This window comes from Salvelinus sp. IW2-2015, unplaced genomic scaffold, assembly GCF_002910315.2.
Source record: "Salvelinus sp. IW2-2015 unplaced genomic scaffold, ASM291031v2 Un_scaffold16616, whole genome shotgun sequence".
Taxonomy (NCBI): Eukaryota; Metazoa; Chordata; class Actinopteri; order Salmoniformes; family Salmonidae; genus Salvelinus; species Salvelinus sp. IW2-2015.
This window is the reverse complement of record NW_019957674.1, coordinates 37,490-49,570: the sequence shown is the minus strand read 5'-3', so window position 1 is coordinate 49,570 and position 12,081 is coordinate 37,490. Positions and strand designations below refer to the sequence as shown.

General features: G+C 44.6%; 1 protein-coding gene and 1 pseudogene across 1 annotated transcript in view; one reads left to right on the top strand and one right to left on the bottom strand.

Moving 5' to 3' along the window:
• LOC139027494 (inter-alpha-trypsin inhibitor heavy chain H2-like) overlaps positions 1 to 2,988 on the top strand; it is a 4,907-nt pseudogene extending 1,919 nt beyond the window's left edge.
• itih2 (inter-alpha-trypsin inhibitor heavy chain 2) overlaps positions 1 to 8,874 on the bottom strand; it is a 12,268-nt gene extending 3,394 nt beyond the window's left edge. Inside the window, exons 1-11 of the mRNA XM_070442776.1 lie at positions 8,631 to 8,874; positions 8,317 to 8,346; positions 7,695 to 7,733; positions 6,552 to 6,724; positions 6,326 to 6,430; positions 5,843 to 6,005; positions 5,493 to 5,729; positions 5,259 to 5,375; positions 4,880 to 5,048; positions 4,540 to 4,665; positions 4,184 to 4,365 (exon numbers count right to left, since the gene is read on the bottom strand). Of these exons, the coding sequence (XP_070298877.1) occupies positions 4,184 to 4,365; positions 4,540 to 4,665; positions 4,880 to 5,048; positions 5,259 to 5,375; positions 5,493 to 5,729; positions 5,843 to 6,005; positions 6,326 to 6,430; positions 6,552 to 6,724; positions 7,695 to 7,733; positions 8,317 to 8,346; positions 8,631 to 8,723 (1,434 nt within the window). The 5' untranslated portion in view covers positions 8,724 to 8,874. The remainder of the gene's footprint in view (positions 1 to 4,183; positions 4,366 to 4,539; positions 4,666 to 4,879; positions 5,049 to 5,258; positions 5,376 to 5,492; positions 5,730 to 5,842; positions 6,006 to 6,325; positions 6,431 to 6,551; positions 6,725 to 7,694; positions 7,734 to 8,316; positions 8,347 to 8,630) is intronic.
• Positions 8,875 to 12,081: the final 3,207 nt, after the last annotated feature.

Sequence of the window (12,081 nt, the reverse complement as noted above, 5' to 3'; positions counted from 1 at the left end):
TGCTTTGAGTTTGTGGTCGAGGGAGAGTGGGAGACGGAAACGGTGAGTTCATATTTTCAATATCAACTGTTATACGATAACGAGATTGTTTTATAGATGGTTCTTAATTGCCTTAATGCTGATGGTCCCAGGAAGAATACTGCAGCTAATGGGGCCCCTAAAAATACAAATACAAATGTGTGTAGATACAGCTTCTCCTCTATCAAATGTGTTTTGATAACGTTCCTTAACAGAACTATATTTATATGACGTCCATGTGACTGATTAATGCACAACTTTTATTCTCTATTTTACAAATGCCCTTTTTTCTACAGTCATTAGAGAACAACATGGACGATTTAGGTGAGATGAAACTCTTCTTTTCTTTTTCCAAACAATTTGTCTGAACTAATGTTATATAATGTCATAGTTGCTATTCACAATCGTTAATAATCTGCATTCTTATATTCAACATGACATTGATTCAATAATGCAACATATTATGAGGAAATTATCCTGTCTTGAGGTGGGTTTTGTTTTGCCAGTACAGAAATAAGAATACCAACAACATGTAAAAGCAAGCAGTCTGCTTCATTGACCTCTGAACTATTGATAAAGGGGTTATGGAAGGTCAATGGATTGAACCCAATGACAGTCCTATAAGGTCAATATAGGCTTACTGACAATCAGCATTTATTTAGAATGTCTATAGAAATTGTTATGCCATTACCACTACCTATAGTTACTGTTACATATGAAACTTCTTTCCGAGGGCAGTATGGGACGGTACAGATACTTCTGCATCTGCATTGCTTGCTATTTGGGGTTTTAGAATGGTATCTGTAAGCACTTTGTGACAACTGCTGATGTAAAAAGAGATGATAAAATACTTGATTGATTGGTACAGAGCTGATTGTTCGTGTGTTCCAGAGGGCGATATTGACCAGTGAGGAGCAAGAAGACTTTGAGGTAGGTTCTCTCTCCGGTCTCTGCTTGATGTTCGACCCCTCTGTCCACTGTGACAGAGTTTAGTCCTCTTATCACTAATCAATGGTCCTGTTTGAGAGAATCCTCTGACAGACAGGTTATTGACTTATTGACTCTGCAGTTGCTACATCCATTTAACGATTCTGTGGTAAAATGTGTCATTTCTTCTCAGAATTCTCAGCCTGTTAACACTGAGTATACAAACATTAGGAACACCTTCCTAATACTGAGTTGCCCTTTTATCCTCAGAACAGACTCAATTCATCGTGGCATGGACTCTACAAGGTGTCGAAAGCATTCCACAGGGATCTGGCCTATGTTGACTCCAATGGTTCCCACGGTGTGTGCAATTTGCCTGGATGTCCTTCGGGTTGTGGACCATTCTTGATACACACAGAACTGTTGAGTGTTAAAAACCCACACGTTGCAGTTCTTGACACAAACCGCTGCGCCTGGCATCTACTAACGTACTCCGTTCAAAGGCACTTAAATATTTGCTTTGTCCGTTCACCCCCTGAATGGTAACATACACAATCCAATCTCAATTGTCTCAAGGCTTAAAATCCTTTAGCCTGTCTCCTCCTCTTCATCTACACTGATTGAATGTATTTAACAAGTAACATCAATAAGGATTTCATCTGGATTCACCTGGTCAGTCTGTTCATGGAAAGAGCAGTTTTCTTAACCATCTTGTTTTTACTGTGGTTTATTGTTATAAGATGTAGAGAGCTTGACTCACAATTCCTATGCAACGGCACTGTTCCCTAGTCGATGACATCACAGCCAAAGTCAGTCTCACGTGCTCCACCCTCTCTGTAGGCCATCCGGGGTATGACATCACAGTAAGAGCTACAAGGTGGAGAGCCGCATCACGTCCGTTCTTGCACACCACGGTCAAGAGCTCTGTGGTCACTGGTCAAATGCCAGAGCATTGGCTTCAACGTCCAGATCCCAAACGAGCCTTCATCACCAACTTCACCATGTGAGCCAACCGTCTCAATCACAATAAAAATCACAATCTCAATCTCAATCACATCACACTGAAAATACAATCCTCGACTTAATGGAAAGACTGGAGACTATGTTGTGTGCTGTTTAGGAATGTGAATGGGATCACGTTGTGGGCTCAGTGAAGGAGAAGACTGTGGCTAGGAACCTCTACGCTCAGGCTAGAGCCAGAGGGAGGCCGCAGGCCTCGTCAGGTACCGTACAACCCACAATGCACCATGGCTATGGTATCTAGTGTAGCTATACTGAAGAATGACATCTTGGACAATACAGGGAAATGGATTCCCATCCATTTTTTGACCATTATGAATCCTATGCCATTCATAATGGTCTATGCTGTGTGTAACAAACATTGTGTTGCATAAGACCTTTCTATGTCCTGTGACTGACTTTAGAGCTGGTAATCCTACACCACAGGGCTAACTCCCAGGACATGGAGACTTAAGACGGAGGTCCACGCCTCCCGGCAGTAGATAGAGTTTGAGTTGCACTACAGAAATGATGCAGAGAAGCTGGGCTTCTATGAACACTCACTATACCTGCAGCGCTGGACGACTGGTGCCCCAGTTCCAGGTGAGAGAGCTTACCTGTGTGTGTGTGTGTGTGTGTGTGTGGTGTGTGTGTGGTGTGTGTTGTGTGTGTGTGTGTGTGTGTGTGTGTGTGTGTGTGGTGTGTGTGTGTGTGTGTGTGTGTGTGTGCGTGCGTGCCTTCGCGTGCCTCGTGTGTGGTATTTAACGACTTGATAGCAGGCCTCTGTGTCAGCATATTTGAGCCTTCTCCCTGTCTCTCTGCAGGTGGATGTGTATATCTATGAGCCAACGGCATCGCCTCTTGTGGAGACACCGAACACCTTGGGAGAGCATTTCAGCGGCATGTCCAAACTCACCTCCTCGAAGGACAAGCTCACGTGGTGTTCAAGCCTTCGCTCCAGCAGCAGAGGAAGTGTGAGAACTGCACCACCAGCGCTATCGATGGCATCTTTACCGTCAAATACGACGTCTGAGAGACAGCAAGCCCGGGAACTACATGTGGGTACACACACTGACAGAAACACACGCAGAACACACTCTTTGTGTCTATTTACTTTGTAACAGAATTGAATAAAGGAAGTATGGTCACTGTTATTCACTGTTTCTCCTAGGTTTCTGACGGGCATTTGTGCATTTCTTGCCCGGCCAATCCTCCCCCTCCGAAAAACATGTGTGTTCGTCATTGACGTCAGTGGATCTATGTGGGGAGTCAAGATGAAGCAGTGTGTGATTATAACCATAGAAAAACTCACAGGGGTCAATATGTGCCCCATCAGTCTCTCTTCTCTCACAACCGGCAGAGCCTGCCTGACAAATGCAACACTGCCTCATGTGGGTATTCTGTGAAACTGCACTGAAATGACTGTCCAATCTCATTTAGACTTTATCTCTCTCGCTCTTGCTCTATAACTCTCTCTCAGACTGTGGAGGCTATGAGACCATATTGGATGACCTGACCATGGATGACTACTTCAAGCATTGTTGACTTCAACCACAAACGTGCGCTGCTGGAGTGAGGAGCTGGTTCCAGCAGCACCATACAGGTGGCTGAGGCAAGAAATACATCCGAACATCAAACCAACGGAGGTGAGAGAAGGGGGGAGAAAGAAGGGAGGGATGAAAGAAAGAGAGCGACAGAGAAAGAGAGCGATGTGGAGGAGTATAAGGAAGTAGAGGTTGGATGGAATTAAGTAATGGGAGAGACAGAGAAAGAGGAAGAGAGGACAGAGTGGTGATAACGAAAGGTTGTCTGATGTGTATCTGATTGGCTCTCACTGCCCTTTGATCCATCCAGGCACCAATATCAACGAGGCATTGATGAGGGCTGCAGATGCTGGTGAAGGCGTCCAATCAGGGCATGATCGACCCACGCTCTGTCTCCATGATCATGCTGGTGTCTGATGGAACCCTACTGTCGGTGAGACATCACACCGCTGCTGATCCCAAACTGACTGACTTTTCATCACCCACCTAATACCACTTCACCCCCTTCATTTCCCCCCACACCCCATCTAATAACCTTAGTGATGTACTGCCCTTCATACTGTTGTGCTACCGTCATCCACCATCTCTCCCTCTCTGTGTAGGAGAGATCAAGCTCAGCGCCATCCAGAAGAATGTGAAGAAGGTCATGAGGGAGGAGTTCTCTCTCTCTCATTGGCATCGGCTCTCAGATGTACCCGTATCTGATCTGAGGCGTCGTGGCTGGTGTAGATCCTCTGGGCCACGCCCCTATTCTCCATGGCGATGCGTTCCAGGAAGTCGTAGTCGACATCGAAGCCGATGCCCAATGAGAAGAGAGAGAACTCCTCCCTCATGACCTTCTTCACATTCTTCTGGATGGCGCTGAGCTTGATCTCTCCTACACAGAGAGGGAGAGATGGTGGATGACGGTAGCACAACAGTATGAAGGGCAGTACATCACTAGAGGTTATTAGATGGGGTGTGGGGGGGAAAATGAAGGGGGGTGAAGTGGTATTAGGTGGGTGATGAAAAGTCAGTCAGTTTTGGGATCAGCAGCGGTGTGATGTCTCACCGACAGTAGGGTCTCCATCAGACACCAGCATGATCATGGAGACAGAGCGTGGGTCGATCATGCCCTGATTGGACGCCTTCACCAGCATCTGCACCGCCCTCATCAATGCCTCGTTGATATTGGTGCCTGGATCGGATCAAAGGGCAGTGAGAGCCAATCAGATACACATCCAGACAACCTTTCGTTATCCACCACTCTGTCCTCTCTTCCTCTTTCCTCTGTCTCTCCCCATTACTTAATTCCATCCAACCTTCTACTTCCTTATACTCCTCCACATCGCTCTCTTTCTCTGTCGCTCTCTTTCTTTCATCCCTCCCTTCTTTCTCCCCCCTTCTCTCACCTCCGTTGGGTTTGATGTTCTGGATGTATTTCTTGGCCTCAGCCACCTGTATGGTGCTGCCTGGAACCAGCTCCTCACTCCAGCAGCGCACGTTGTGGTTGAAGTCAACAATGCTGAAGTAGTCATCCATGGTCAGGTCATCCAATATGGTCTGCATAGCCTCCACAGTCTGAGAGAGAGAGAGTTATAGAGCAAGAGAGAGAGATAAAGTCATAAATGAGATTGGAGAGTAAATTAAGTGCAGTTTCACAGAATACCCACATGAGGGCAGTGTTGCATTTGMCAGGCAGGCTCTGCCGGTTGTGAGAGAAGAGAGATGTACGACCCTGATGGGGCACAGATTGACCCCTGTGAGTTTTTCTATGGTTACGTCACACACCTGCTTCATCTTGACTCCCCACATAGATCCACTGACGTCAATGACGAACACAATGTTTTTAGGAAGTGGGGAGAGGTTGGCCGGGGCAAAGAAATGCACAAAATGCCCGTCAGAAACCTAGGAGAAACAGTGAAATAACAGTGACCAATACTTCCTTTATTACATTTCTGTTACAAAGTAAAGTGACACAAAGACTGTGTTACTGCGTGTGTTTCTGTCAGTGTGTGTACCCACATGTAGTTCCCCGGCGTTACTGTCTCTCAGGACATCGTATTTGACGGTAAAGACYCCATCGATAGCGCTGGTGGTGCAGTTCTCGCACTTCCTCTGCTGCTGGAGCGAGGGCTTGAACACCACGTGTGCCTTGTCCTTCGAGGAGGTGAGTTTGGCCATGCCGCTGAAATGCTCTCCCAAGGTGTTGGGTGTCTCCACAGAGGCGATGCCGCTGGGCTCATAGATATACACGTCCACCTGCAGAGAGACAGGGAGAAGGCTCAAATATGCTGACACAGAGGCACTGACCTATCAAGTCGTTAAATACCACACACAGGCACGCACACACGTACAAACGTAGGCTCTCTCACCTGGAACTGAGGCACCAGTCGTCCAGGCTGCAGGTATAGTGAGTGTTCATAGAAGCCCAGCTTCCTCTGCATCATTTCCTGGTAGTGCAATTCAAACTCTATCTTACTGCCGGGAGGCACGTGGACCTCCGCCTTAAAGGTCTCCATGTCCTGGGAGTTAGCCCTGTGGTGTAGCATTACCAGCTCTATAGTCAGTCACAGGACACTAGAAAGGTCTTATGTAACAACAATGTTTGTTATACACGGTATAGACCATTATGAATGGCATAGGATTCATAACGGTCAAAAAATGGGTGGGAACCCATTTCCTTGTATTGTCCAAGATGTCATTCTTCAGTATAGCTACACTAAATACCATAGCCATGGTGCATTGTGGGCTGTACGTACCTGACGAGGCCTGCGGCCTTCCCTCTGGCTCTAGCCTGAGCGTAGAGGTTCCTAGCCACAGTCTTCTCCTTCACTGAGCCCACAAACGTGANGTACCTGACGAGGCCTGCGGCCTTCCCTCTGGCTCTAGCCTGAGCGTAGAGGTTCCTAGCCACAGTCTTCTCCTTCACTGAGCCCACAAACGTGATCCCATTCACATTCCTAAAAACAGCACACAACATAGTCTCCAGCTCTTTCCATTAAGTCGAGGATTGTATTTCAGTGTGATTGTGATTGAGAATTGAGATTGTGATTTTTATTGTGATTGAGACGGTTGGCTCACATGGTGAAGTTGGTGATGAAGGCTCGTTTGGGGATCTGGACGTTGAAGCCAATGCTCTGGGCATTTGGACCAGAGTTGACCACAGAGCTCTTGACCGTGGTGTGGCAGAACCGCGACGTGATGCGGCTCTCCACCTTGTAGCTCTTAACTGTGATGTCATCACCCCGGATGGCCTACAGAGAGAGGTGGAGCACGTGAGACTGACTTTGGCTGTGATGTCATCGACTAGGGACAAGTGCCGTTGCATAGGAATTATGAGTCAAGCTCTCTACATCTTTACATATAAACCACATAAAACAACTGGTTTCGGGACACAGAATTATTATTTTTTAAATCTACAAATCAAAATATCTGACTGAAAAATGGATAGGAAACATGTTTCTCTGGAGTATCTACTTATACACTGAGTATAAATAACCTTAAGAAAATCTGCTCTTTCCATGACACAGACTGACCAGGTGAATCCAGATGAAATCCTTATTGATGTTACTTGTTAAATACATTTCAATCAGTGTAGATGAAGAGGAGGAGACAGGCTAAAGGATTTTTAAGCCTTGAGACAATTGAGATATGGATTGTGTATGTGTACCATTCAGGGGGTGAACGGACAAAGCAAAATATTTAAGTGCCTTTGAACGGAGTACGGTAGTAGATGCCAGGCGCAGCGGTTTGTGTCAAGAACTGCAACGCTGCTGGGTTTTTAACACTCAACAGTTTCCTGTGTGTATCAAGAATGGTCCACAACCCGAAGGACATCCAGGCAAATTGACACACCACCGTGGGAACCATTGGAGTCAACATAGGCCAGCATCCCTGTGGAATGCTTTCGACACCTTGTAGAGTCCATGCCACGATGAATTGAGTCTGTTCTGAGGATAAAAGGGCAACTCAGTATTAGGAAGGTGTTCCTAATGTTTGGTATACTCAGTGTATAACAGGCTGAGAATTCTGAGAAAGAAAATGACACATTTTACCACAGAAWRGTTAAATGGATGTAGCAACTGCAGAGTCAATAAGTCAATAACCTGTCTGTCAGAGGATTCTCTTCAAACAGGACCATTGATTAGTAGATAAGAGGACTAAACTCTGTCACAGTGGACAGAGGGGTCGAACATCAAGCAGAGACCGGAGAGAGAAACCTACCTCAAAGTCTTCTTGCTCCTCACTGGTCAATATCGCCCTCTGGAAACACACAGAAACAATCAGCTCTGTACCAATCAATCAAGTATTTTATCAATCTCTTTTTACATCAGCAGTTGTCACAAAGTGCTTACAGATACCCATTCTAAAACCCCAAATAGCAAGCAATGCAGATGCAGAAGTATCTGTACCGTCCCATACTGCCCTCGGAAAGAAGTTTCATATGTAACAGTAACTATAGMTAGGTGGTAATGGCATAACAATTCTATAGACATTCTAAATAAAAATGCTGAATTGTCAGTAAGCCTATATTGACCTTATAGGACTGTCATTGGGTTCAATCCATTGACCTCTCCATAACCCCTTTATCAATAGTTCAGAGGTCAATGAAGCAGACTGCTTGCTTTTACATGTTGTTGGTATTCTATTTCTGTAACTGGGCAAAACCAAAAACCCACCTCAAGACAGGATAATTTCCCTCATAATATGTTGCATTATTGAATCAATGTCATGTTGAATATAAGAAATGCAGATTATTAACGATTGTGAATAGCAAACTATGACATTATATAACATTAGTTCAGACAAATTGTTTGGAAAAAAGAAAAGAAGAGTTTCATCTCACCTTAAATCGTCCATGTTGTTCCTCTAATGACTGGTAGAACAAAAGGGCCATTTGTAAAATAGAGAATAAAAGTTGTGCATTAATCAGTCACATGGACGTCATATAAAATATAGTTCTGTTAAAGGAACGTTATCAAAGAACACATTTGATAGAGAGAAGGCTGTATCTACACACATTTGTATTTGTATTTTTAAGGGGCCCCATTAGCTGCAGCTATTCTTCCTGGGGACCATCAGCATTAAGGCAATTAAGACACATCTATAAAACAAATCTCGTTATCGTATAACAGTTGATATTGAAAAATATGAACTCACCGTTTCCGTCTCCCACTCTCCCTCGACCACAAACTCAAAGCAGTGGGTTTGGTGTAGCACCAGCAGGCCTACGAGGAGAGCCAGGCGTCTCATGGTTCCAGGCCTGTATGTGGTGCCTGAGGTTTAGCACTCCCAAATATAGTCCTTCAGCCGGGACCCAAGAGGCAGCAGAGAGATCCCAAAATGAGGGTTAAAAATCCACTGTGTGCTGATAGAAGCTTGGCCCCAGTCAATATTTGTTGTGTTTCACGTAACCCGGAGAGGGAAACTTTGAAACTTGACCTGCCGGGTAGGAGGGTAAATACAGCATATTTGGGATCATACAGGTTCGGTTTACGGCTGGATTTCTCGTTGATTTATGTAGGCCTGAAGCCTGCAACACGCACAGACAATCAGAACTGGGTTTCTAATGCTGGTATGTACAGATTTAAACGCTGGCATGCTGTAGCAGTAGTTTCCTCTCTCTATGTGATCATAATAATACCTGTGGATTGGCCACGTGCAGTGGAGCTAACGTTTGGACTTTAGACAGAGTTCAAACATTCCATTTGGCGCCACTTTTGGCCATTTTGCATGGCAATCACTGTGAGGTCACGTCAATTCCCTTTTTTCTGTGCAATAACAATAGAACAAAAACAGAAATAGAGGGAAAAAATGTACCTTTGGCACCGTTAAAGGAATAATCCACAAAAAACAATATTTTGGTATTTGTAGTCCACTGTTGATGCAGTCCCAAATTGTTTTGCATGTGAGCAATCAAGTTTTCAAGATATGGGTCATTCAAAAAGCACATTGTAACTTGCCACATGATCATGATAATGCAAATCGCTTGATTGCTTGAATGCTGACATGCAAAACACTTTGGGACTGTATCAACAGCGGAATAATGCATTTTTTWAAATCATTTTTGAGTGGATTATTCCTTGAAGGTGGAAACACTGTTCCTGAATGATTAATCATAGGGAGTCTCTCGGAAGCTCTCTGGGGGAATCATGCGACTGGGTTTAGTTTTTGAGGGAGTGTGGTGCTGAGACTACTACATCTGAGAGGACACACCTTACTATCCAGACCTCTGTCTCTGACATGCACCACTGTCACATAGCAATATCAAATGCTACTATATTATATATTTTTATTTTCCCAGTATTATACAGTACACAAATGTTTGAAAATGTACATATACATTAGTATTTTCCATAAAGAAATCTCAATTTAAAAAACACACACCACAATTTTWGAATTATATTTAAATGTGAATTAAAATAGTAATCTGATCTTATCGTTTGATTTAATTATGAGCAGTATAGGCACCGGTGTTGTGGTCAATTCCTTTTAAATTCAGTCAACTTTCCTTCTGTGAGATAAATTGAAGTCGGAATTGGAATTTCAGTTAACTCCCTGAATCGACTGATTTAAAATGGAATTGACCCCAACCCTGGTAGGCACAGTTCAATCACATTATCAATCAGAAAGACACCGGATGGCCATGGCTGCTGCCAACTGGTCTTTTGAGGTCAAATGTCACCTGCTCCGTGGGGGTGCCTTCACATGCTCCAATTCCTGGCCTCTTCCATGTTTTACGGGGCTCCCTGACCATGGGGGGCTTTTGCTTGTCTGGCAGTTTAATGAAAATCAGAGCTCTGGGCCTGACTTCCCGCTCTATCTGACGTGACCAGTTCTTCAGTCACGACTCCTGTTTTCATTCTCGGAGTGGAATGTTGTTAGCAAAATTCACAACCTGCTACACTTGTGAGAAACAGGTTTTGGTTTCTTTCACAGCTTAGGGATCCCGAGTGGCACAGCGGTCTAAGGCACTACATCTCAGTGCTAGAGGTGTCATTACTGACCCTGGTTTGATTCCAGGCTGTATCACAACCAGCTGTGATTGGGAGTCTCATAGGGCGGTGGACAATTGGCCCAGCATCTTCTGGGTTAGGTTTAGGCTGTCATTGTAAATAGGAATTTGTTCTTAACTGACTTGCCTAGTTAAATAAATACAAATAAAAATAACCAACAGAGAAAGTATTTTTACCCAAACTGAACCATTTAAATGTAAACCACCATATCTTGAACAAATTTTCTATAAATCTCTCCTGCAGAGTATGCTGTCCTTTGGTGTGATATGCGTGTTTGGAAACGATTCAGTATCTATATCTTTCCAGGGTACATTCATTTACATATGTGCCAAATTTGGTGCTTCTATCACAAAGTGCCCAATTGAGTCTACATTTTCATCTTAGCCACACCACTAGTATACAGTCGTGGCCAAAAGTTTTGAGAATGACACAAATATTAATTTTCACAAAGTCTGCTGCCTCAGTTTGTATGATGGCAATTTGCATATACTCCAGAATGTTATGAAGAGTGATCAGATGAATTGCAATTAATTGCAAAGTCCCTCTTTGCCATGCAAATGAACTGAATCCCCCCAAAAACATTTCCACTGCATTTTAGCCCTGCCACAAAAGGACCAGCTGACATCATGTCAGTGATTCTCTCGTTAACACAGGTGTGAGTGTTGACGAGGACAGGGCTGGAGATCACTCTGTCATGTTCATTGAGTTTGAATAACAGACTGGAAGCTTCAAAAGGAAGGTGGTGCTTGGAATCATTGTTCTTCCTCTGTCAACCATGGTTACCTGCAAGGAAACACGTGCCGTCATCATTGCTTTGCACAAAAAGGGCTTCACAGGCAAGGATATTGCTGCCAGTAAGATTGCACCTAAATCAAACATTTATCGGATCATCAAGAACTTCAAGGAGAGCGGTTCAATTGTTGTGAAGAAGGCTTCAGGGCGCCCAAGAAAGTCCAGCAAGCGCCAGGACCGTCTCCTAAAGTTGATTCAGCTGTGGGATCGGGGCACCACCAGTACAGAGCTTGCTCAGGAATGGCAGCAGGCAGGTGTGAGTGCATCTGCACACACAGTGAGGCGAAGACTTTTGGAGGAAGGCCTGGTGTCAAGAAGGGCAGCAAAGAAGCCACTTCTCTCCAGGAAAAACATCAGGGACAGACTGATATTCTGCAAAAGGTACAGGAATTGGACTGCTGAGGACTGGGGTAAAGTCATTTTCTCTGATGAATCCCCTTTCCGATTGTTTGGTGCATCTGGAAAAAAAGCTTGTCCGAGGAAGACAAGGTGAGCTCTACCATCAGTCCTGTGTCATGCCAACAGTAAAGCATCCTGAGATCATTCATGTGTGGGGTTGCTTCTCAGCCAAGGGAGTGGGCTCACTCACAATGTTGCCTAACAACACAGCCATAAATAAAGAATGGTACCAACACATCCTCCGAGAGCAACTTCTCCCAACGATCCAGGAACAGGTTGGTGACGAACAATGCCTTTTCCAGCATGATGGAGCACCTTCCCATAAGGAAAAAGTGCTAGCTAAGTGGCTCGGGGAACAAAACATCAATATTTTGGGTCCATGGCCAGGAAACTCCCCAGACCTT